This window comes from Natrix helvetica, assembly GCF_964273705.1.
Source record: "Natrix helvetica genome assembly, chromosome: 9".
Lineage (NCBI taxonomy): Eukaryota > Metazoa > Chordata > Lepidosauria > Squamata > Natricidae > Natrix > Natrix helvetica.
In genome coordinates, this window is record NC_138560.1 from 756395 (window position 1) to 780930 (window position 24536).

At 54.9% G+C, this 24536-nt stretch overlaps 1 protein-coding gene across 2 annotated transcripts; it reads left to right on the forward strand.

Moving 5' to 3' along the window:
• The first annotated feature begins 3182 nt into the window (after window positions 1-3182).
• Window positions 3183-19321, forward strand: LOC309397106 (leucine-rich repeat and fibronectin type III domain-containing protein 1-like protein). Of its 2 annotated transcripts, XM_081962828.1 has the most exons (5): window positions 3184-3552; window positions 11393-12800; window positions 17125-17738; window positions 18527-18647; window positions 19075-19212. In XM_081962828.1, exons 2-4 carry the CDS (start codon window positions 11413-11415, stop codon window positions 18592-18594), a joined length of 2070 nt encoding a protein of 689 aa, XP_081818954.1. In that variant the 5' UTR covers window positions 3184-3552; window positions 11393-11412; the 3' UTR covers window positions 18595-18647; window positions 19075-19212. The 2 variants fall into 2 exon arrangements, with proteins under 2 accessions (XP_081818955.1, XP_081818954.1); XM_081962829.1 differs by lacking the exon at window positions 17125-17738 and having other exon boundaries at window positions 3183-3552; window positions 19075-19321.
• The last annotated feature ends 5215 nt before the right edge of the window (window positions 19322-24536 follow it).

The window sequence follows — 24536 nt, forward strand, 5'->3', positions numbered from 1 at the left end:
GGGGGGGGGTTGCCAGTCAGTTGCCCCCTCGCCTTGAGGAGATGCAGCCAGAGAAGGGACCCTGAGACTTGGCTGCTGTTGAGGGCTATTAAAGGGGGGGGGAGGCCTTGCCCCCCCCTCCGTCAGGCCTCCAAATGCCTCCAAAGGCGTCTTCAAGCATTTCCAGGTCTGTCAGCGAAGGCGGCAGGCAAGGGGGCCGCCATCTGCAAGCAGCTTCGCTCTGGCTTCAGGTTTAGGGCCAAAAGGGGGATCCCACGGTGGGCCCCCAGTTGCCGTTTCTTTCGGGATGCCTCGGACCGGGGAAGGCAATAAATGTTTCCCCAGGGATCACCTGGCAAACTCTGAATGTTGTGGAGGGCCGAAACAACACACCTGTGAAGGGGTGCAGGGATGCACTCCCCCACATATGTAAATTGGGGGGGGGGAATAGGAAGGTAGGTGGGGGTGGGGGTGGAGGGAGAAAACGCCCACCCCTCTATTCCTGCCCAAAATGCTTGCATCACAAAAAGCCCAAGGCCTGAGCCAGCAGGATTGAGGGGCTGTTTCCTCATTGCTGGCTGATGGATCTGCTTGGCCCCCTCCAATCGCAACCCCCTCCTCGGCCTCTCACTGCCCCCAATCTGAAGAACCCCCTTTTAGAAAACGGGGAGCAGAGAGAGAAACTCCAGGACGCTCTTCCTGCAACGAATCCAGTTTGCAAATAAAGAATAGCCAAGAGATGCCAGGCTGAATCGGTCAGGGGGCAATGCTGTCATCGGCCCCCTCCCCTCCTCCCTTCTGGCCAGGTAAGTAATTGCTAAGTTCTGAAGGGACCCTCCTCCTCCCCCCAATTTAATATCAGCAGCTGCATCAGGGAGAGGAGGAGGAGAAGGCAGAAAAGCGATTAATAAATCAGGCTGCAGAGAGAGGCAATTGAGGGGCAGAGATTGGAAGCTGGCCTGGGAAATGGGATTTGCAGGGCGAGGGTCCGTGTGTGCCCGTGTGTGTGTGTGACTGGCTCTGAGGGACCTGGGTCATGCTGCAGGGAGCCTGTCTGATGAGGAGGTGGGTAGCCAGGGGGGGCGGAATTGCAGGCTGCCTGCTATTAAGAAAATGAGGCCCTGTCTCCCGTGGTGGGTTTCTTTTGTGCACCCCCCCCCCAGTGCTCCAATTGCAAGGGAGGACCGCTGCCGTGGGGAAGCCAAGCTGAGGCACTTTGTACATGCTCAGAGGGACCATCCTTGACTTGGCCCCATGCTGATGAGGACTCTTTGTGGAGCTGCTGCACGGGTAGCCCTCGATTTATGACCAGAATTGGGCCCAACCTTCCTGTTGCTAAGCGAGGCGATTCTTGAGTGAGCTTTGCCTCACCTTCCTTGCCATGGTGGTTAAAGGGAATCACCGTGATTTTTAATAACGCGGTTGTTAAGTGAATCGGGCTTCCCAGACGCAAAAGGGGACCATGGGACCCCGGGATGCTGGAAGCGTCATAAATATAAAGCAGTTGCCAAGCACCTCAATTTTGATCATGTGACCACAGGGATGGTGAAACAGTGGTGTGAAAAATGGTCTTGTCAATTTCTTCAGTGCCGTTGTAACGTTGGTCACTAAAGAAACAGTTGTAAGTCGAGGACTACCTGTATAAAGGCTTCTCCCCCACATCAGCTCCCCTTCCCCTCAAACCTCCCCAGATGTGCACTCTGCACGCCGCTTCATCCAAAGGGAAAATGGTGAATGTTTTTATAGGATTAATTTTGGGCACTTCCTAAGGTGTGAAATCTTACTGGCAAGTTGGCATTTTAATGTAAGGAGGGGAGGCTGGGCAGCTCCTGGGATCCTTCCTGCTGGAAGAAACACCACTTGGGGCATCCCAGACCTGCCAGTTTTGTGACCCCCCAATTTTTAATACTTTGGCTTTTGTCCCTGACCGCTCGGAGGGCTAAGTGGGGAACGACACACCATTATGGATGGAGGCTGGCTGCAAAAGGGAGACGTGCGCAGGATTTCTAGGGATTTCGGTGTTGTCGAAAGCTAAACAAAGTGCTTGGGAGTTGTGTATGTGTGTGAAAAGAGAGCGAGGGTGTAAAAAACGTCCCTCTCAAATCTGAGTCATATACAGGGTAATCCTAGTGTTAAATCTGCATTTTTTGCCTATTTATTTGTCTAACCGGCAATTCACACACTTGCACGGGAACGTCCCTCCTCTCAAAGGGCCTTAATTTACAAAGCCACGCAACCGCTCCTGGGGAAGGGGAGACTTACACAACACGGAGCAACAAGATGGTGTCGGGAAATAAGTCAGATTGTGATTCCTGCCCTCCCACCCAAATTAGCATCGCCTTTGCCTGCCAGCCCTGAAACCTTCAATAAGGCTGAGAATCGTTTCCCCAAATCTCCGGCCGGAGCTTTTCCCCTGGAGGTGGGGGGGGGCAGATTTAGCTCCGATCCCTCCTTCGATCCGGTCGCTGCCTTTGATCTTAGGACAGAAAGTTTCTCGGTCCCACACAACTCTTCCCGGCGTTTCCCCATTTCCCTGCCGCCTAAATCCGAAAATTGCCCCCCCTTTTTTGGGGGCTCCCCAACCGGAGCGCAGAAAGGGGAGGGAGGCCGCCCCTTCCCCAACGAGGCACCAGCACCCAACAGGAGGCTTCGCTGTGTCGTGCTTTGCACATGCTCAGAGAACGCCGCTGCTGGAGCCGGCTGGATCATGCCACGGGCTGCATGGAAAGGTGGGGAGGGGTCCCTCTGAAACCGCGCTGCCCCTTCCAGGATGCAGGGAGCCGGAACTGCTCTCCTGGCGTGGGCGGGGGTCTCTCTGCAGTTGCCCCGTGGGGTCCCCTCCTCTGCCTTGGGGGCAGCGGCTGGGGGAGGGGGCCCAGGGTCATCGGGGGATGGGAGGGGCTTCTCGGGGGTCTCCTCTGAGCCAGCCAGCCGCCCATCCGCAGCCGGGGCGTGGGGGGCGCGTGGGGCTGAGCGATCGGGCGGCTCAAGCGAGCGAGGCGAGCTGCATGGAACGGCCGGCCGCCGATTTGCCTGCCCCGGGAGCGACACCGGCACTTCCCGGGCAAACTTTGCCTCCGCGGCAGGCGGGGAGGCGGGGGGGGGGGGCGCGGCCGAGGGGCGTGCCCTGGGCGGGCCTTGCAGCGGGAGGGGCCGCAACGGAGAGAGAGAGACCCGCCTCCCCCCCCCACCGCGCCTGCCAGGCTCCCGGCCAGCTGCGCCCTCGGGCCGCTTTCCGCGCGGGGAGGGGCTGCAAGCGGCCGCCGGGCCCGGCTCCTCCGTCGGGGGAGGCTCCGTCCGCTGCCCGCCCGCCTCCGCCCTCCCTCCGCCCGGCTCGCCTCTTGCTCCGCCCGAGCCGCTTTCCCTGCGCTGCCCGCCGGCTCCCCTCGCAGCCCGGCCCGCTGCAGCTGCCGCGCCTCGCCTCGCCTGGCTGGGCTCCATGGCCGCGCCGCCCTCCCCGCCCGGGCCGCGGGGCTGCGGGGGCCGGGCGGAGGCTGCTCCCCGGTGGGACCGGCCCGAGGGGCGGCTGGGCGGCGGGCGGGCCTGAGGACCCCGAGCGGGCTGCGGAGGCAGGTAAGCGGCGGCTGGGCCGGAGCTTTGGGAAAGGGGCGCCTCGGGCAGCTGCTCGTGTGGTAGGAGGGGGGGGAGGGTTGAGAGGGAGAGGAAGGGGCTTCCGAGCACGTGCAGAATGCTGATCCCGCACGGGGAGCCTCTCTTGGGGGGAAATGCTGATCCCCCCCCCGCCCCGGGACCGCTTCGGTGCAAGGTGCCTTGGAGGTGTGGACGTGCCTCTGAGCATGGGCAGAGCGCTTGTCCCTGGCTGCGGAACAACCGCGGCGCCGCGTCCTTCGGAGCGGCCTGGCTGGACAGCTCCCGGCCAGGCTCTGCCTTTGCGGCGGCCTCTCCTCCCCGGGCGGTGGGTTTCGGGCTCCTTGGGCGGCCAGGAGGGGAGGAGGAGACCCCCTCGACACCCCCCCGAGCCTCCCCTCCCCCTTCCCCTAGTTCTGTGGGGGAGGGAATGTGGGCCAGACGGAGCGCTGCTAATGCCGCCTTCAGGGGCTTCCAGCGCTACGTGCCTGGGGGTCTCTCCTCCGCAGAGCCGCGAGGGTCTCCCTGGCCTTTGTTCCTGGGGAAAGGGATGCGGGGGACGTGCCCGCAACGCCCCCTCCCCTGCTGGGCCCCGGGACCGCCAGCTCAGGGGGAGACACCTCCCTCCCCGGTCTTCCTAGCATCGGGACTCCCGGACTGCGGGGCGAGTCAGGGCTGCCCTGGCTGGCATCATGGCACCAGCTGGCAGCTTGGCTGGCACCCCGGAGCTCTTCAGTCAGGAGGACAAAGGCAACCAGCAAAACCGAGCCTGTCTTTCTCCATCTGTCAGGTTCTGCCAGTCAGGCGGTGCCTGGATGAAGATCTGCTCCAGGAGGCCTCCCGGGAGCCCCCCATGATGGAGGTGGAGGACCCCTCCCCCAACCCCTTAGCAGAACTGGGCTGTCTTTTCCCTTAAAAGCAGGGGGAAGGGAGGGCCAGCTGGAGAGGGCGAACGATGATCTGGATAGAAGAGGGAGGGGGCTTCCAAAAAACCACCTGTACATGGAGGGAAATTAATGGGGGGGGGCGGCTCAGAAGGTCTGCTTGTTTGAACTCCAAACGGTCTCCATTCCTGAATGTATCCCCCCCCCCCCCGCAGCCCTCCCCCCAATGGCCTGGCCTTGTTTTGCTTGGCTGGGCCTTTGGCATAGATTCCGTAACAACAAACATGCCGGGGGCTTTGGGATCCTAATGCATCATGCAAAGGATGTAAATCAGTGACAGATTGTATGCATTAATTGGGGCAATGCAAACCTGAACTTTTCTCAATGGGGAGAAGAAGAAGAAGAAAAGCTTCCGGAGGGATTTAGGTTGCTTGTGCCGGAATTCACGGCCTCCATTTATTTTTCCCCAGGGAGATCCAAGGCTCTGGGTCCTTTGGGGCAGGGCGGAGGAAGAGGGGGTTCCGAACGGTGCTTTGAGGGGTGCTTTCATCAGGGCTTCTGAGGTTAAAGAGGATCTTGGTTTGTTTTCTTTCTTTTTGCTCAGAAACCTTTGTAAGAAAGGGGAGGGCTTGGTGTCTTTAAGCCTTGTGGACTTCAACTCCCAGAATTCTATGCTTGCTGGGGAATTCTGGAATTGAAGCCCACTTATCTGCTCTAGAGGCTAAGGAGCAGAACAACCAAGTGTCACCTTTGGGGAGGGGTCGGAAATATTGTGCAATTAATTCAAAGCTGAGGGGTGGGGGGGGTGGAATACCACTGCCCCAGTCCCCTGCTCTTAATGCGGATCCTGGATGCTGTTATTATTCTGAATTCATGCTGCTGGTGGATGAGGTGGGGGGGGGGTCAAGAAAGGAGGCCCCTCCCTTGCCCTGGGGGGTTTCCAGTTGGATTCAGAGCAGGGAATGGGGGGGGCTGCACTTCATGTCCCTTTGACCCAGCTCTGGACCTGTGCAGTTTGCACCCTCAGCTGGGCGGCACCCTCTGATTCTCCAGCTGTTGAGCTTCCCTTCTTCTCCTGCTTTTAGCTGGGCTGGCCAAGGATGATGGGAGTTGGAGTTCCTCCCACCTAAGGAGTAGCACCGTCCCCTGCTGAAAGCTGCCGGGGTTTTCAGCTGCTGATCTTTAAATCCTGCATCCACGCCTCGTTTAGTTTAATAGAACAGAAATACAAACTAGTCAACAAACATTCCTCTGACTTGCCAGCTTTGGAGGCCCCTCTTCTTCCCCACAGCACCATAGAGGTTGAAAGCAAGCCACTTGGGAAAGCTGGGGCAGGTGAGGCATAGACTCTGGATTCAGTGGTGCATTAAGCTCACTGACAAATCTTGGTGCCCCCCCCCCTCCTTTGCACATACTGTACAAATCTTCATTGGGGTTTTTCTTTCTTTCCCAACTTTGTGTTGCCCCCTTTGGGCCTGGTGCTTAGCCTGCTTCATGGTTAATAGTCCACTGCCTGGACCAAATGGAAAAGCCCAAAGGAGATGGACAGGCTGCACCTAAAGCCCCCAAACACCCCCAAGAAGAACAAAACAAAGGCATTTCCATAGTCTGGCTTCTCTCATAGCTTATGCAAAAGAGACCCAACCTAGAAGGAAGGAGACATTTCCTGACAGTTAGAACAATGAATCAGTCCAATGATTTGCCTCCAGGGGTTGTGGGGCTCCCTCCCTGGAGGTTTTAAAGAAGAGGCTGGAATGGCGTAAGGTCTCCTGCCTGGGCAGGGGGTTGGACTAGAAGACCTCCAAGGTCCCTTCCAACGCGGTCATTCTGGACTCTGCTCTGACTGCTGCTGAAAGTTTGCCTGTCCCAGATACTTGCGTGCGGTTGTGAAAACAAGTCCCTGCCTTCCCAACAATTTACTTTTCCTTTCCTCCCAATTTAAGGCTTCTCAGGGGCTCCAGGTCACTTTCTCTGTTAATCTGACAAATTACTACACGGGGGTCCACCCTGGAGCAGAGCAACTTAGTTCCAGGATTCAGTTGTGTGTATATAAGAACCGGAAGAAGTTAATTCCGAAAGAAGGGAAGGCGGCAGGCAAAGGACCGCTAGGTTTGCAAAGCCCTTGGACTTCCTTTATCCCAGAAAGTCTCGTTTTCTCTGCAAAGCTCTTTGACGCCTGCCTTCCTTCCTTCCTTCCTTCCTTCCTTCCTTCCTTCCTTCCTTCCTTCCTTCCTTCCTTCCTTCCTCCCTCCCTCCCTCCCTCCCTCCCTCCCTCCCTCCTTCCCTCCTTCCTTGCTTCCTTGCTTCCTTGCTTCCTTGTTCCAGGGGCAGAAACAGCCTGTTCTGAGCGTTTCCTTGAAATCTTTAAGTGGTTTAGAACAGATTAGCAATTTTTGTTTTCTCCCCATAAAACGATACAGGGAGTCCTCGATTTATAACTGCAACTCAGCTCAAAATTTCAGTTGCTAAGTAAGATACTTGCTATGTGAGTTTCCCCCCATTTTACGACCTTTCTTGCTACAGTTGTTAAGTGAATTGCTGTAGTTATTGTTAACGTGGTCGTTAAGTGAATCTGGCTTGTCAGAAGGTCGCAAAAAGGGATCGCGTGAGGCCGGGACGCTGCGACCGTCCTAAGTACATGCCAGTTGCCAAGTACCTGAATTCTGATCATATGACCATAGGGATCCTGCAACGGACATAAGTGTGAAAAACGGCCATAGGTCACTTATTTTAGTGATGTTGTAACTTTGAACGGTCACTAAATGAATTGTTGTAAGTCGAGGACTACCTGTAATGAGATTTTTGCACACTTTGCAGTGCCAAAAGATCACGCAAATAGGTTTGAACATGTAAAGAAATTGCTTATTGATACAGCAAGCTGAGCTCAGCTTTTAATCATCAATTTGACCAGCCAAATTGTAAAATGATTAATCTGCCATTTCCAGCAACGAGAATGCTAATTGCTAATTTAATTTGTAGAGGGGCCTTTTCTCTTTTTCCTCTGGAACTGCATATTTCAAAGTCGGCTGCCGCAGCTCAGAATCACAGATAGGGTTTCTAATTGACACCATTCTCCCCATTAAGACTTCCTCTCGGATCCATATGGAGTTTTGACAATGTGCCCAAGTGCTGAAATATTTAACAAGAGACTGAAATCTATAGACAATAAGCCACTATAAATGACCTGATTAGTTAATATCCTTATTGCAATTGTTCTCCTTTGCAGCCATCGGCAGCTTGTTGGAGAAGGCTGAGGGGGGGGCGCTGCCCAGCTCCTATTTAAGCCCTAAATCGGGGCAGGGGGGGGGCAAGCTTGGCAACTTTAAGACCGGTGGACTTCAACTCCCAGCAAAACTGAACAGAATAACAGATGGGAAAGGACCTTGCAGGTCTTTTAGCTGGCTGGGGAATTCCGGGAGTTGAAGTTCACAAACGTTAAAAGTGGCCAAATTTGGAGACCTCTGAGCTGGAGGATTCATGAGTCGAAACCTGGAGGGTCCTTTCTGGTCTTCTGGAGGTGCCCGTGGACCAGGCCACTCCCGGCCTTAGGTGTGGATGGTGGGAACCCACGAAAATCTCTTGTTGGACACACGTTGCACGCTTTCTGATAGCAGCTCAAACCTTCTTTGTTTTTAGGGCCTTTTTTCTTTTTGGCCTTCTTGCCTTTTCTGCTGTCAGGGAATATTGCCCTGTTGTTGTGAAGGGAGGTCTTAGCTAACACTGGGGACCCTTCCCCAGCCCCATGGCCTTGCCGAGAGAAGTGACCAAAGAAAAGTCCAAACACACCCCTGAATTTCTACAAGCTGTTTTTGCTTCTTGAGTTTTATTAGCTGGGGAGGGTGGGAGGGGGCTGTTTCCAAGCAAATGCAGACCTTTCTCTCATCCCCCCCCTTCTCTTTTTCTGGCTCTGCTGTTGTTTAGATGGCAGAGAGAGAAAGTGGCTGGCGCCAGGCAAGAGTTTGAGAAGATCCCCAGGGGGCTCCACCTGCTCCCCCTCCCCAGAATTTCCAATATAATATCTAGGAGTGTGGCAGGAAAAAAAGGAAGGGGGGGGTTACAGGTGGAAGAATCCTCTAAATGGCCTTCTGATGCCGTTTCTTGGTTATGGATTTGGGGGGCTTATCTTTTGGAAAAAGAGAAATCAATATTGCTTCATTTGGAGATTTAAGATTAATTAAGTTGATAAGAGATATTTACTACATTCCTCGCCCTTGTTTGCTCACTAAGTATCTGATCATGAAATATTCACCACCTTGCTGGGTGTTTGCTGGCATTATAGCTGTGCTGGGTTTTGTCTTTATGGTAATTTATTTTCCTTCTGCCTCCCGGGGTCATTTCAGGCAACCTGAGAACCTCTTTCTTGGGGATATTTGCAAGGAGAAGAGACGCCAAGATCTGATTTACAGGGTGAATAGATATGGCACAATAATAATAATAATAATAATAATAATAATAATAATAATAATAATAATAATAATAATAATAATAATAATAATGCAAATTGAGGTTGAGCGACTGTGGAAAAAGAAATCGAGTGTTGTCCCAATTGTAATTGGAGCCCTTGGAGCAATACCTAAAGGGCTCCTTCGCTATTTGGAAATTCTAAATTTACCTGACTTGAACATTCTGACTCTACAGAAAACCCACCCTACTTGGAACAGCTTATATATCCTCCGACGTTACCTTAACAGTTCCTAGGTAGTCCTTGGTTAGGACTCCAGCTGTTGAGTTACCAACCAACCCCAAAGGCTGTGAATCTCACCAAAGATTAACATAATAATAATAATAATAATAATAATAATAATAATAATAATAATAATAATAATAATAATAATAATAATAATAAATTAAATGCAAAAAGCTGCCCTGCTTGGATCTGCACGTATATTACGAAAATACGTTACGACGTCCTAGGCCCCTGGGTGGGGCCCGACTAGTAATCAATGCCAAATCCGGCGAATCAACTGGCTGCTGTGATACAATCGTATAATAATAATAATAATAATAATAATAATAATAATAATAATAATAATAATAATAATAATAATAATAATAATACCACCACCACCATCGGAACTGCAAAAAACTATGCTACTCGGAACATCTTATATTTTAAGAAAGTCACTGGTATTTGTGGCACATCTTTAAATGTTCACTTGACTGAGTTTCATGTTTAATGAATAAAGTGTGTAACAATAACAATAACAATTTGAGCCACGGCTTCTGCACCAGGGAAGAACCGTGGGTCACTGCAGCATTCTTCTCTGTCCTCCAGATAGGGGACTACATCCCCCATCATTCCCAAACTTGCCTGATGAAAGAGGAGGGGTGAGAGATTATTTCAAGCTCCTTGGACTGTTTCTAATAGGGCCTCCTGAAAGTAGAGCCCCTTTTGCTTCACCTCTTATGGTTACGGTGGCAGGACAAAAAGGAGGGAAGGGGCTCCTGACTCTGGACACGGGAAAAATCTCTTCCCAGTTTCCTCCCTGAGTCAGAGGAACCAAAGGCAGGAAGCCCCTCAGCTACTCACACTTCGCTTAGTGACTGCTTGACGTTACAACGGCACTAAAAAAAAAGACTTGCAATCGTGTTTCACCCTTCTGACCACTGCAGGATCCCCATGGTCATGTGATCAGAATTCATATTTATGACGGTCGCAGCCTCCCGGGGTCGCACGATCCCCTTTTGTGACCTCCTGACAAGCAAAGTCTGTGTGGAAGCCAGATTCATTTAACAACCATTTCACTGACTTAAAGACTGCCATGATTCACTTAACGACTGTGGCAAGAAAGGTCATAAAATAGGGCAAACCTCACAACTGTCTTGCTTAGCAATGGAATTTTTAGGCTCAATTGTAAGTGGAGTGTTTCTGTATTTCTGTAGTTTTTATTTTGATGAAATAACGTCGGGAAAGCAACAGATACTTTACTTCTGGATTGGGGAGGTCTTAGCCCACCTCGGTTCCCCCTGCCAAGAAAATCCAGAAAGGCCGGGAGACCTCGGTGAAACGCATGCCTGGATCTGCTCTGGGGCTTTCTAGCTGCTTAAAATTAAAAATTTTAAATTTAAAAGTGAAAATGCCGAAAGGAGGGGCCCTGCAAATTCATTCCAGAGTCAATCCACCATTAGATGAAACGGCCCCCAGGTAACAAGGACCATGGAGCGAGGAAGAGGCCCCCGGAGCCTCCTGGCTCTCCTGCCACTTTCTCAAAGATGCTTTTTATCCTTTGGCTGAAAAGCATCATTGAAACCTGCAGACGGAGCTTTGGGGATGGATGGAGAGGAGAAAATCGATGAAAAGCACCGTCAATAAATGTGAATCTTAATCCAATTTGAGATTCAGCAGGGCCGGATTCAAGCGAGGAAAAGGCACCCCAAGGCTTAGAGCTCTGCGTATGGTCCAGAAGGAATGAAATCCCCCCTCTTAATATGTCTGTACACCGCCCCGAGTCCTGTTTAGGAAAGGGTGCGGTTTATAAATAAAAGTTTACTTACTTATTTACTCTTCCCCCCCCCCCCCCATAATTCAGGAACAGGGCAAGGGAGGCAGTCGTGGGGTCAGGCAAACAGAAGGGAGCTGCGCTTTCCCGGTTTTTGGTTGTGTGAATTTGGGGAAGATGACGAGGGGGCAATTAGAGTCAGTTGCTGAATTGGATCCTGGCAAGGAGCAGGATTCTCCAAATTTGGCCACTTTAAGATGTGTGACTCCCAGAATTCCCCAGCTAGCTTTGCTGGTGAGGAAACAGCTGTGCTGGCTGGGGATTTCTGGGAGTTGAAGTCCAACTCTTAAAGTGGCCATGTTTGGAGACTCCTGAGCTGGAGGCTTCATCAGTGGAGACCTGGACTTCAGCTAGCAGGGGTCACTTCCCCCCTTTTGGGTCTTCTGGTGATGCCCAAGGACCAGGCCACCTGCTAACCTCTGCCCACCCCTTGCCTTGCAGCCCCCTTCCTGACCAGCGCCATGGAGGGCCTCCTGCTGTGTCTTCTGGGGGTCCTGGCCCACCTGGCCCGAGCTCAGCTGTGTCCCAAGCGCTGCATGTGCCAGAACCTCTCCCCCTCGCTGGCCATCCTGTGCACCAAGACGGGCCTCCTCTTTGTGCCCACCATGATCGACCGGCGCACGGTGGAGCTGCGCCTGACGGACAACTTCATCACCGTCATCCGCCGAAAGGACTTCTCCAACATGACCAGCCTGGTGCACCTCACCCTCTCGCGCAACACCATCAGCCAGATCCTGCCCTACGCCTTTGCCGACCTGCGCAGCCTGCGGGCGCTGCACCTGGACAACAACCGGCTGCTCCTGATCGGGGCCGAGCAGCTGAAGGGCCTGCCCAACCTGCGCCATCTCATCCTCAGCAACAACCAGCTGCAGGACATCTCCCCCGTGGCCTTCGACGACTTTGCCAGTACCCTGGAGGACCTGGACCTCTCCTACAACAACCTGGCGCAGGTCCCCTGGGACACCGTCCACCGCCTGCACAACGTCAACTCCCTCAACCTGGACCACAACCTGATCGACTTCGTGCCCGAGGGCGTCTTCACCAACCTGCTCAAGCTGGCCCGCCTGGACATGACATCCAACAAGCTGAAGAAGATCCCGCCGGACCCGCTCTTCCTCCGCATCCCGGTCTACGCTAAGTCCAAGGGCTCCCCTCCCTCCTCCCTGGTGCTCAGCCTGGGGGGGAACCCCCTGCACTGCAACTGTGAGCTGCTCTGGCTGCGCCGGCTGGCCAGGGAGGACGACCTGGAGACCTGCGCCTCGCCGCCCGACCTGCTGGGCAAGTACTTCTGGACCATCCCCGAGGAGGAGTTCATCTGTGAGCCGCCGATCATCATCCGGCACACGGACCGCTTGGCGGTCATGGAGGGCGAGGGGGCGATCCTACGCTGCCGCGGGGTGGGGGACCCGGAGCCCTCCATCCACTGGGTCTCCCCCGAGGGCAAAGTGGTGGCCAACACTTCGCGGACCGTCTCCTACGACAACGGCACCCTGGAGATCCTGATTGCGGCCATCCAGGACAGCGGGGCCTTCACCTGCATCGCCTCCAATGCCGCCGGAGAAGCCACCGCCTCCGTGGAGCTGCTGGTCAACCTGCTGCCCCTGCTCTCCAACAGCACCACCCCCAAGGTGCCCGAGGCCGTGGGGCCTTCGGACATCCTCACCTCAGCCATGGCCACCCTGCCTCTGGGCGCCAACGACACAGCTGCCACTCAGGACAAGGGCGTGGTGGCCTCGGAAATCTCCTCCTCCTCCGTCCTGATCCGCTGGTACCCCCAGTGGCACATCCCTGGCATCCGCATGTTCCAGATCCAGTACAACAGCTCCTCCGACGACACCCTGGTGTACAGGTGAGTTGGGTGGGGGCGCTTGGGGCCCCCGGTTGGCGAGTGGTGTGTGTGTGTGTGTGGCCAGGGGTTAGTGAGCGCCAGGGAAGGAGTGACTTTCGCACTCAGATTGGGGGCAGGAGTGGCAAGGTCAGCTCCTAGTGACCGGATGGATGCCAACAGGTCTCCAGAAGGTGCGTGTGTCCTCCAACGCTGGAGGTTTTGAAGAAGAGATTGGCCTGATAAGCCATAATAAAGTCGTCATCATAGGTTGCCAAAGAGTTGAAGTGGGATGGATGTGGCAGCATTGCTCAGCCTCTCCTGTCCTTTTGTGTTACTCTGAGCGCACTGGCACACCTTAAAAAGGAAATGGTGGCTTGCCCTCTGAGGACTGGGAGAGGATGATGGGCTTCCAGTCCCCCAGGCCAGCTTGGAGGGCCCCAGAGAGGGTGGGGAGGCTGTTGCTGGGCGCCTGGCTGACGTTTTCTCCAGCCTCTCCGATTCCTTCCTTCCCTTCTTGAAGGTCAGCATCTTCTGTGCCTGGTTAGGAATGCAGACTTGACAGTGAAATGGTGGGAGAATTCCGGCGGGACCTCCGTGCCAACGCTCCTCCGCTCCTTTTCAGCGCTGCCCTCTTTCTCGAGCAGCAGGTCCCAGGCTCCCAGCCTGCAAACGGGCTCCCCCCACTCCAAAGGGAGGGTAATTAATGCAAAAGGAAGGGAGTGGATGTGCAGGGGGATTTTTATAGGGATAGGCTCCAGCTCCCTCTTCTCGCGGAGTGCTGGGGGGGGCAGCTGGCGGGGGGGGTGGCTTAACAGGATGCAAAACGTTGTTTTCTTTCCTTTCTAAGGTGCTGAGTAAACATGGCTGGGGATCCAGCATTTTTGAGAGATTTTCAGGCTCCCTGCCGTTTCCCAAGCAGCCCGATCCGATTCTGCCTCCTGGATCCCTCCTGGCTGGGCTGATTCCTTCCTTTTTCCCTTCCTTTCTGGAGACCTTCAACCTGCTGCGTTGAAGGGATAAAATTCCTATGAAATGAAATTCCCAGCTGGCTTAAAGCTTTTCCCTCTGGGAAGCCCTGCCATTGGCTTCCATTGGGAAGGTTCCTGTCTCGAACCCAGAGCCAGAGGGGGCCAGAGGGATGAGGAGCTCTCCACAACTTCTGCATTGCTAGTGGCCCCCTTTCCCTCCCCCCTGGGGACCCCCAACTGTACCAGACCTTGGCTCCCACCTTCCCAACTCCAATGTGGTTGGGGTCTTTTAGCCATGGGGAGCGACAGTCCCTGGCGAGGTAGGGCAAGCCAAGGCCGAGGGATGGGGCCTGTGGAACTGGGAGCCCATCATCCTGTCCCGCAATTGAGCCTAGAATATCCATTGCTAAGCGAGATAGTTGTTAAGCGAGTTTTGCCCCAGTTTACAACCTTCCTTGTCATGACTGTTAAGTGAATGACTACACTTGTTAAATTAGTAACATGGTCGCAAAAGGGGATCGCTTGACCCTGGGACACGGCGACCGTCATAAATGTGAATCAGTCACTAAAGTTTGGAATTCTGATCACGTAACTCTGGGGGTGGCCCAGTGGATCAGAGGGGGCAGCAGAGGCCCTGCTTGGGGGAGGGGTTGGCATTGCAAGAATGGGGGGGGGGCTGGGTACGAGATCCCAGATCCCACAAGAGGGTCCCTTCTCCGCCCCCTCCCTGGGCCTTTTCTCACACACACACACACACGCACACACCAGCCTCTCCGTTTCCCCCCACTGCGTTGCTCTCCCTCTTTGCAAAGAGATGGCGAAGCTCCTTGGGAGGGTGGGGGGAAGAAGGACTTCTGGGTGTTGGCCCCCCCCCCCCTGCACCCTCTGGCAGCAGGCCCAGCATCCACTGCCTGCTGGCTGGAAAGGAAAGAATGTGGGGTGACCTACTTAGGAGTTGGCAGAGTTGGCTTTGTGTGTGTTTGTGCCTCTCACTGTGCAGGAGAGCCAGTGTGAGGGGGGGGGGATGGGGGGGGTGCTGCCTGTTGTGAGTCAGCTGGGGGCAGGGAGGGGGCAGCTGGGGAGGGGAACCTGGGCTCAGCATCCATTGATCCAAGAGGCTTGAATTCCCCACCCATGTTGGAAGGGGGGGGCTTTGGGCTCCCTGAAATGCCACCAAGGGTGGAGGGGAAGGGCCCCCACCCGAAATGGGCGAAGGGCCCGCAGGAGAGGATCCTGGGGAGGGGAGGGTCTCTCGGGGCCCTTACGGCTGCTCACACCATCTGCACCGGCCCCGCCTGAGGCGGAGAGGAGAGGGGGGGGTCTCAAGGACAAAAGGAGGGAGGGGTGTCATGTTGACATGCAGGGCTTGTTTTCTGGAGCTGGGGGGGGGGGAGCCAGGCGGAAGAGCTGCCATGCTGGTCAGGTAGCTCTCGAAGCCTCCGCAAAGGCTTGGCCTGGGGGTGGGGTGGGGGGGGGTCCCCTGCTTTGAAACGGGGGGGGGGGGCTACGGAGGGACGGATGCCGGAAAGGAGTTTCCGAGGCTCCTGGGCTGCCTGGCCCCACTGATTTGGGGGCAGAGTTTGAAGGAAGAGCCTTCCTTTTTAAGAACTGGGGGGGGGGGCTTAAGGACAGGGTCCGTTCCCCCATGAACAAAGGGGGCCTTTTTCTCTTCCTGAGTCTCAAACCAAGCCGAGGTTGTTCTACCGAGACAGTCCTCGACTTACAACCCCAATTGAGCCCAAAAGTTACGTTGTTAAGGGAGACATTTGCTTAAGTGAGATTTGCCCCATTTTACGGCCTTTATTTCCTCTGTTGTTAAGTGAATCACTGCAGTTATTAAGTTCGTGGCAAAGTTATTAAGTGAATCAGGCTTCCCCATTGACTTGGAAGATCGCCAAAGGGATCACTTGACCCGGGATATGTCAACCGTCATAAGTACATGCCAGTTGCCAAGCCTTTGAATTTCGATCACGTGGCTGCAATGGTTGTAAGTGTGAAAAAGGATCAGAGTCCCTTTTTTCAGTGCTGTTGTAACTTTGAACTGTGGAAGTCAAGGACCGCCTGAATTCCACTGGGCTGGATTGTCTCACAGGGCCCCGATTTTCCACCCTGTTGCAGAGTGACGGCATCTCCCCGCCTGCAAGAGAGAGAGCGGGGCTCCCGTCCTCCCCCAGGGGACCCCCGAGATGCCCTGGGACCCTTCCCTCCTTTGCAATCCTTCTGCCAATGGGGGCTCTGGCCTCAGGGGCCGGGGAGGAGGGGGTTGCCCCTGAATCCCTGCCCCTCATCTGGGCCGTGTCCTTCACCCCCAAAGACCCCTCCCGACTTTAAGGAGGAGCGGGAGGAGGCTCCCTGGCAGAGGAGCTGCCCCGCTCTGCTTTGTGCCTCACGGAGAGGGGCTGGTCTTTGGACAGGAGCCCCCTGCGGGTCTGTTGACATTTAAGCGGCTGAGCCTCAGATCCGCCCGGAAGCCTCTTAGCCCAGTTTCTCCCGGCCTTTGAAGTCCCAGACGGTGGGAATCGTGTCACAGCCACGGGAAGCCAGCCCCGTTGGGGACGTGAGCGGAATAGAGTGGCCGGATGGCCTCTGGGGAGCCCCCGGGCGGATGGAAGCCAACACGAAAGGAGCCTCAGGGAGGATGGGCCCAGGAGGGGGGCTGGGAGGGGGCTGCAGCACCCAGTCTTTGGGGGGAGGGGGCAGCTGCTTGGATGCCTCCATCTGGCCTTAGGGGAGCGGAGGGGACCTGAATGCCAAGGTGGGCCCTTGCCCTGCAAACGCTCCAGCCCCCAGGAGCCCAGGAGCGCCCAGACCTGCCCCAGCCAGGGGGTCTTCCACAGGGCTGGGGGTCTCCCTTGCAGAAGGCAGAGCTCACGGACTTCTCTGTGGAACACCTTCCCTCCAGAAGCTGCAGGGCCTCCATCCATGACGGCCTCCGGACGCTTCCCTGAAGTTTGGGAACGGATTTCCGGTTTGCATGTTGGGCTGTTTTTCGCCCTCCGGAGGCTCCAGGAGGCTTTTCTGAAGCCTGCAGAGAGCAGAAAATGGCCCAATGTGCAAACTGGAAGTCCGGAGGCTTCAGTGAGGCCTGCAGGCATGTGCGCAGGGGGAGGGCACTGCATTATGGGTGTGGACACGCACACTCCCCCCGCCACACTCCCCCCGCCTTTGGCACACCTCAACAAAATGGTGATCCGTCACTGGGCGAGGGTTGGGGCTCCCAAAGTGGCTGTGCCGGCTGAGGAATTCTGGGAGTTGAAGTCCACAAAGTCCCAAAGTTGTGACTCTCCTGCTACAGGGTCTCCTGCTTGAGCAGGGGGCTGGACTAAGTGACCTCCGAGGGCCCTTCCAACTCTGTGATTCTCTCTTTCTCCCCCCAGAATGATCCCTCCCACCAGCAAGGGCTTCTTGATGAAGGACCTGGCCGCCGGGCGGGACTACCACCTCTGCGTCTTGGCCGTCTACAACGACGGGGTGACCTCGCTGACGGTCACCCAGAGCCTGGGCTGCCTGCAGTTCAGCACCCTGCGGGACGGCCTGCAGTGCCACTCGCTCCACACCCACTTCCTGGGGGGCACCATGATCATCATCCTGGGGGGCATCATCGTGGCCTCGGTGCTGGTCTTCATCATCCTCCTCATGATCCGCTACAAGGTCTACGGCGGCCAGGAGGAGCCCAAGAAGGCCAAAGTCAGCAGCGTCCACTCCCAGACCAACGGTGGCCACCCGCCTCCGCCCCCTGCCGGGCTGCCCTGCTTGGCCTCCAGACACGAGGGGTGGGAGGCGGACAGCGGCCGGACCAGGAGGGACCGCAGCCTGGTGGCACTAAGCAAGGACTGCGAGAAAGGCGGGCGGCCCCTTTCCTCTGAGAAGGGGGAGCTGGAGGAGGAGGAGGTCTCGTCCCCCCGGAGGAGGAGGAGGTGGTCCCGGACGAGTCTCGACCACCACCATGGTTGCCCCGCACCCCCAGAGGCCTCCGGAGCAGAAGAGGAAGGTAACGTGAGGCAGGCTGCTCCTGAAGTACGGCTAGTCCTCGACTCATTGAGTGGCCGTTTTAACTCACAAGGGCACTGAAAAAAATGGACCCGGGCTCGTTTTTCTCACGACTGTTGCAGCCTCCCTAGCATCACGTGATCTGGATTCAGACACTTGGCAACTGGTTCATACTTATGACAGTTGCGGTGTCCCCTTTTGCGACCTTCTGCCAAGCAAACTGAATGGAGAAGCCACTTAACGACTGTGTGATCAGTGGCAGGGATTCACCTAACAACTGTGGCCAGGAAGGTCGCAGAACGGGGCCAAACGAGCCAGGGTCTCACTGATCAACAACTGAGTTTGGGACTCAGTTGTGGCCGTATGTTGAGGACTGCCTGCGGACGAAGGATGGGCCGTGGCGCCAAAGGTCGGGTGAGCAGACTTGCAGTTAGTTGGCATTCAACACCTGGTGGAGGAATCCTTCCTCCCTGCAGCCTTTAGGTCAGCAACCAGAAGCCCCCGCCCAAGTCTTGGCCCCGGGGCTTCTTGGCTCCTGTCCGGAGGCGCCAAGAGGAAAAGATCTCACGTATTTGGTGAATTGGCTCATGGGAAGGGAGGGAGGAGCCTTCCAGAGCCTCGGCCCCTTTAAGGCATGTGGACTTCAACTTCCAGAATTCCCCAGCCAGCTTTGCACACGTCTTAACGGTTGACAAACTCTGCAATTGAGGCAGGGGGATTTCCTACCTTTGCTGCTTATCTCCTGTTGACCCCCTCCCGCCTCTTTCCCTCCCCCCTTACTTTGTGCAGACCCCCCGTTAACCCTCCCAACCGAGGAGAGGAGGAACGCCAACGACTGGACCGGTGTCAAGATCTGAGCCCTGCCCGTCGGCCATGGAAGGACGTGCCCCAACCGGACCTGAGACCCCAGGTAGGAGCTCTCTCTGCTCCCTCCCTCCTCCAGGCACCCCATTGCCAGGAACTGGGGGACCAAAGCAGGAGGGGGGGTGAAGTGCATTGGAAAAGGGCAGCTCATGTGCTGTGCTCGGGGGGGGGGTATTTTCCCCCCGGGGCCCCAAAGCTCCTACTTTGACATTTTGGGGGGGGGGGGGGGGAGCTTGCCTGCTTTTAGTGCCTGGGTCCTCCAGAGCACTCAAAATAGGAAGACCTGGGTCACTCAGAGAGACGGTTCCTCCTTACGACGTCTTAAAGGCAGGTTGTGAATAGACACCAGTGGCATTTAGAATAGAACAGAGCTGGAAGGGACCTTGGAGGTCTTCTAGTCCAGCCCCCGTGATCCGGTGTTCCAGGCACTCAGAGCCCACAAGGAAGCCAAACTCTGCCTGTCTTTCTTGCAGGCTGAATCCGGAGTTGGCCCCATTCCTCGGCTGTCCCACCACATGGTGCCACGACGGCCCCCACAGGAGACCCAGGCACACCCCCCCCTCAGCTCACCTGCCTCTTCGGGGGGGGGGGCTTGGGGGTCTCACCTCGGCCTTACGGGCATCTTTCTCCTGGACTCTCTTCAGGGCCCGTTTTCTACAAAGTCCTTTTGTTTTTCTAAGCCACACCTGGAATTTTCTAATAAATGGAGGTGAAAATCAGGGAGGATCTTGGCGCCTGGTTTCTTTCGGGAGGTATCGGGGGGGGGGCGGGGGGGCAGAAAATGCAAGGAAAATCTTCTTGGGAAAATGCTGAAGCCCTGACGGTCGTCTCCCTGCTCAGCTCAAGGGCTTTTGCCCCCCAAATAAAGGCAGACCAGGTTTTATGGCTCGACTGATGAGCGGTCACTGAGTGAACCATCAGTTACAACAGACCTCCCCAGGGCTACTGACAGCCCAGATTCAAAGATGACCCCTCCCCTCAGCCGTCACATGACTGAAGCACTTGGCAACCGGTCCAATTTACGGCCATTTGTAGCATTCCTCAGTCTTGTGGCCACAATTTATGATTTTATTTTGCCAAAAATTAGTGTTTATGTCTGGCAACCCCTCCCCCACTATGGAGAATGGATTTGCATAATGACTGCAACAAGAAAGGTTGTAAAATTGGGTGGGGTGGGTGACACGATGACCTGCTTAGCAACCAGCACAACAGGCTGAATTATGGCCATAAGTTGAGAACAGCCTGTATTTCAAAGTCCAACGTAGCAGAAGGAGGGGGGGTCATCTTTAACCCACACATTCCGGAGAATGGGTAGGGGGGGGAGTTCCCTTCATGCAGCAGTTGGGGGGGAGGGGGGAGAGGAAGGCCCCCAGACCAAGGGAAAACAGCCCTACTGAGACCCCCCCCTTTCTGAATTCTTTAAAAATCACCCGGCTGGACAATGATGGGCTTTTCTTCCCTTAGGGGGGAGTTGTGACTGCCTGGCAGGGGAGTGAGGCTCCTGGCAGACTTCGGGGTCCATTTGGTGTCCAGCGACTGGTGGGGCCAGGATGGATTGTTCCAGGAGGTTCACCCCCAAGGGCAGGGGGCAAGACGCTTCCACCCTAAGGGAATGCCTCTGCCCTCCCCAAAGAAACTCAGAGCAACTGGCGAGAAAAGCCTCCATGAACAAAAAGGCTCTTCGGGAGGGCAGCCGGCCAGTCCAGCTCCCCCCCTGGAGACCTCCGAGGGGGCTGAGAAGCAGCTGTGTGGCTGGAAAGGCCTCCGGGAACAGCTGGAGGTGTTGGGGTGAGGCCTCGGGGGCCCTAGAGGGAGGCAGGGCTGGGAATCTGGGGGACCAGGCTCTCAGAAGACCAAGGCCAAGGCCAAGAGCTGAAGCCCCCACCCTGGGCAACGGGGCCTCGTTCTCAGCGGGGCAGCTGGGTCAGTTTCCACGCTCCCCCCCCACTTAATGGGGGTTTTATGAATTTATGAGGGTATGAATTTGGGCTGAGAGCTCCAGGGGGCTCCTGCAGAGGGATCCCTTCTCCCAGGGCTCCGGGAAAGAAGGTCAGATCCCAGGGATCCTTTTTTGTCAGCCACTCTGAGCTTCTTAAGCCTCAGGGAGTCCCAATAACGCTCGGTCTGCTTTTTGGTCCGGCTCTCCCATTAATACGAGCCTCTTGGCTGCCATTTGCACGTCCGGCTGTCCTCTTCGTCCTGCATGAATGTCCCCCTCGAGCCGATGTTTCCGTTTTCTTTTTCGCCAGGACAACAAAGGTCGGGCTTTAACGGCGGCTTCAGAGGTTTTGCCGCCAAGGGCTTGTATGGTGGGGCCGCAGCCGTTTGCAAAGGCCAGAGTTCTTGAACAGCCTTCAAGGGCGGCCCCCAGTAGTAAACCCTGCAGCCTTTTGCTGCAGGGGAGGAAGGGCCTTTAGGATAAAAGAGGGGAGGAGTGTCCTTCAGATGCCAATGGATCACAGAAAATCAAGCCTTCCCGGGATCCTGAGAAACAGCTGTCTCTGCCAGGAGGCCAGTTGCCCCACACCAGCCGTCCGGGGCCCAAAACCTCTGCTGGGGTCCCCCTCTGGTCCCAAATCTGCCTGTGGTAGGATTTGTGTTCCTGAGCTGCAATGCCATCACCATACAGGAGAGATGCCGAGGACCCAGAAAGGGTGCAGAGAAGAGGATCAGGGCTAAACGGTGCGATGAACAGCTGAGGGGATGAGGCAGGTGGGGTCCTTGGTGGTCTCTGAGCTTGGTCGTTTCCTTGCAGACATTTCATGACCAAACTAGGGAACATCATCAGTGCCCTCGGAGCTTGGTTGTCATGCACTGCAGATGTTACCTAGTTTGGTCATGAAATGTAAGAAAACGACCAAGCCCAGAGACCACCAAGGACCCTTCATTTCTACCCCGAGCTATAAATATTATTTTCCATTGGAACTAGGCCATGTTGAGGCTAACAAAGAGAAGATTGAGGAGAGCTCCAATAGCATCTTCCAGTACTTGAAGGGCTGCCACCGCGAAGACGGCATCGCCATAGCACCAGAGGGCAGGACAAGAAACAGAATGACAGAGTAGGAAGGGACCTTGGAGGCCTTCTAGTCCAACCCCCAACTCAAGCAGGAGACCCTCTACCATACCGGACAAGTGGTGATCCAGTCGCTTAAATGCTCCAGTGATGGAGCAACCCCAACTTCTGGTGGCAAGCTGTTCCATTGGTCAATTGTCCCCACTGTCAGGAAATTTCTCCTTAGTTCCAGGTGGCTTCTCTCCTTGAGGAGTTTCCATCCGTTGTTTCTTGTCCTGCAGTGATGGAAGACCCAACCTGGAGGCATGGAGGAGCTTCCTGGTGATTAAGCAGGGGGAGAGCTGGCCTGCTGGAGGTTTTCAGGGAAAGGTTCAGGATGGTAGGAGGACTCCTGTCTTAGACCTCCAGGGCCCCTTTCCAGCCCTCGGAATCTATGGTTCTGCTAACCTTCGCGGCCTGCCTGCTATGCAGCCGCTCTCCACCCAGCGCTGGCCATTAAAAATCAGGTCGCTCTGCAGCAGCTGGCGCAGACGGCTGGCATCTGGCCGGGAGGGCTGCTGGCCTCCTTTTGCAAATGGCATCTGGAGTTCAGCAGCCTCGGGCCCAATTGGGTGGGGGGGGAAGGGAGGGGCCGGTTTCCTGAAATGGTGGCGGATGTGGCATGACCGCTTTGCTGAGGGAAGGCACAGCTGTGCTCGCAGGAGGAGGCAACCACGGCAACACGTGGAAAATGCGACATTTCTCCGGGGACCCTGCTGGGGTCTGCTGAGCGAGTCCACCCGTCAGCCAGCGTCTCTGGAGGGAAGCGGCTGTGGGCGCAAAAGGCAGGGGGTGCAGAAGGGCCAGCCACACAAAAGCCAGCCATCAGCGCCTCCTCCCCCTCGGAAGACCCTCAATGGGGCACAGCTGGTCCTCGACTGATGACGACAACGGAGCCCCACATTCCTGTTGGCAAGCAAGACCGTTGCTAAGTGAGTTTCGCCTCCTTTTACGACTCGTCTTGCCATACTTGCTAAGTGAATCACGGCAATTGTGGCTTCCTTGCTACGGGGAATCACGTGACCCCCCCCGGACACTCAACCGTCCCAGGTGCACGCCAGGCGCCGGACATCCGAATTGGACCACAGGGGTGCTTTTTTTCATTGTGATGTCGAATGGCCCCTTAAAAAACGGCCGTAACTCGAGAACTACCTGTATTGAGGGATGGTTGGTCCTTGGTAGACCTTCGATGGTCAGAAGGTGTGGAGAACATCAAAGGGGCAAGAGGCACTGAGGGGCACCAGGGAGGAGAGGCTGGTGTGGGCAGAGCTCCCTCCTGTATGTTACATACCGGCCGAGTCAGAATTTCCCAGCCTTGGATACTTTTAAGATGGGTGGACTTAAATTCCCAGGATTCCCCAGCCAGCGGTGGAATTATGGGAGTTGAAGTCCACCCATCTTAAAGTTTTGGGACCGAAGAAAACCAGATGCCTCAAAGGGAAGGAACATCTGGAGGCTCTTCGAGCGCTTCCCTCTCATTCTGGAACAAATTCTAGGGACGGAACAGTCCGCAGCCTTCCCCAAGCACCCCAAAGGAAGCCATTCTCTGGGGGAGGGGCCAGCTTCTTTCTTCACCCCCCTCCAGCCCAGGGATCACCCCAGAAGCTTTGAGGGGCCGGTGGGAGTCTGGAATTGGCAAGGGGATCTCTCCAGGCTGCCGGAAATGCAGACAAGATGGAGAGGAGAAGCTGCTTCCTAGCACATTTGGGGGGGGGGGGGATGCATCAGTTTAGCTGAGCTACATGGCATTTGCTCGGTTGCATTCTCTGCAAAATTGATAACGGGTTTAAATAAATCATCAGCCCTCTTGGAGAAACGGAGGGGAGAGCGTGACAGCAGACAGCTAAGTGTGGGTGGGTGGGGGGTCTTTTACGTTTTTGGCAGGGAAGCTAGCAACGTTGAAGCAAAGCTGTTGGGGCACTGGGTGGGTGGGTGAGTGGGTGGGCGGGCGTCCCTCTCTCCACTGAGGGAGGCGTTTTCCAGCAGGGAAAGGGCTGCTGAGGCTGCAATTATTCCTTCTGTGCTGAGTTTCCCTCTGGCTTCAAAGCCTCTGCAAGCGCAGGAGAAGTTCAAATCATAGAATGGGGTCCCAGTGCCAAGGGACCCCTCCCCAAATACCCTGCAGCTGCACTAATGTGGGCCTGTTGCCCCAGAGTGATTAGATCGCACTCCCCCCGTGATCCGATAAAAAATAAAATGAAAAATAAAATGAACCATAATAACTAAACATAACAAATAAAAGTGCCTCCATTCCACCCCCCCTATCTGACAAAAATTAAAATGAATAAAATAAAAAATACTTTAAAATAAATATTAACAATTGAAAGTAACAGAGAGGTGGTCGCATCCAACAAAAATTAACAAGTAAAAAAAAAATTAAAAATGAATATTAATAATTAAAAGTAACAAATGAAGTGGCTCCATCTCATTTCCCCCATTCGACAAAACATTAAAAATAAATAAATGAAAATAAAAAATAAAATAAATAGGAATATTTTTTAAAAATTAAAAACCAATAAAGGGGCTGCATCGCATTTCCAACAAAAATAAAAAAACTGAAATAAATAATATTAATAAAATCAAAGTATTAAAAATAAATAATAATTAAAAATAAATAAATAAATTAAAGATAATAAATACATTAATTAAAACAAAACGAGATGAAAGAAACTCAAAGGGGAGCCTGGATGGACCCCTCTGCCCTTTTTCTGCTGTCAGTGTTCTGTATTTCTCTGTCTTTGCAGCTCTTTGATGGCTGGGGAATTCTGGGAGTTGAAGTCCACCTCTCTTAAAGTGGCCAAGCTTGAGAAATGCTGCTTTGGAATTAATTGCCCTTATGGAAATGTATTTGGATTCCTTCAAAAGGTATCTTTGCAAATGATA

Coding starts and splice junctions, on each gene's coding strand:
- LOC309397106 (XM_081962828.1), top strand. CDS start 11,413: ATGGAGGGCCTCCTGCTGTGTCTTCTGGGGGTCCTGGCCCACCTGGCC. Junction 12,801..17,124: donor GACGACACCCTGGTGTACAG/GTGAGTTGGGTG, acceptor TTCTCCCCCCAG/AATGATCCCTCCCACCAGCA. Junction 17,739..18,526: donor CTCCGGAGCAGAAGAGGAAG/GTAACGTGAGGC, acceptor TACTTTGTGCAG/ACCCCCCGTTAACCCTCCCA.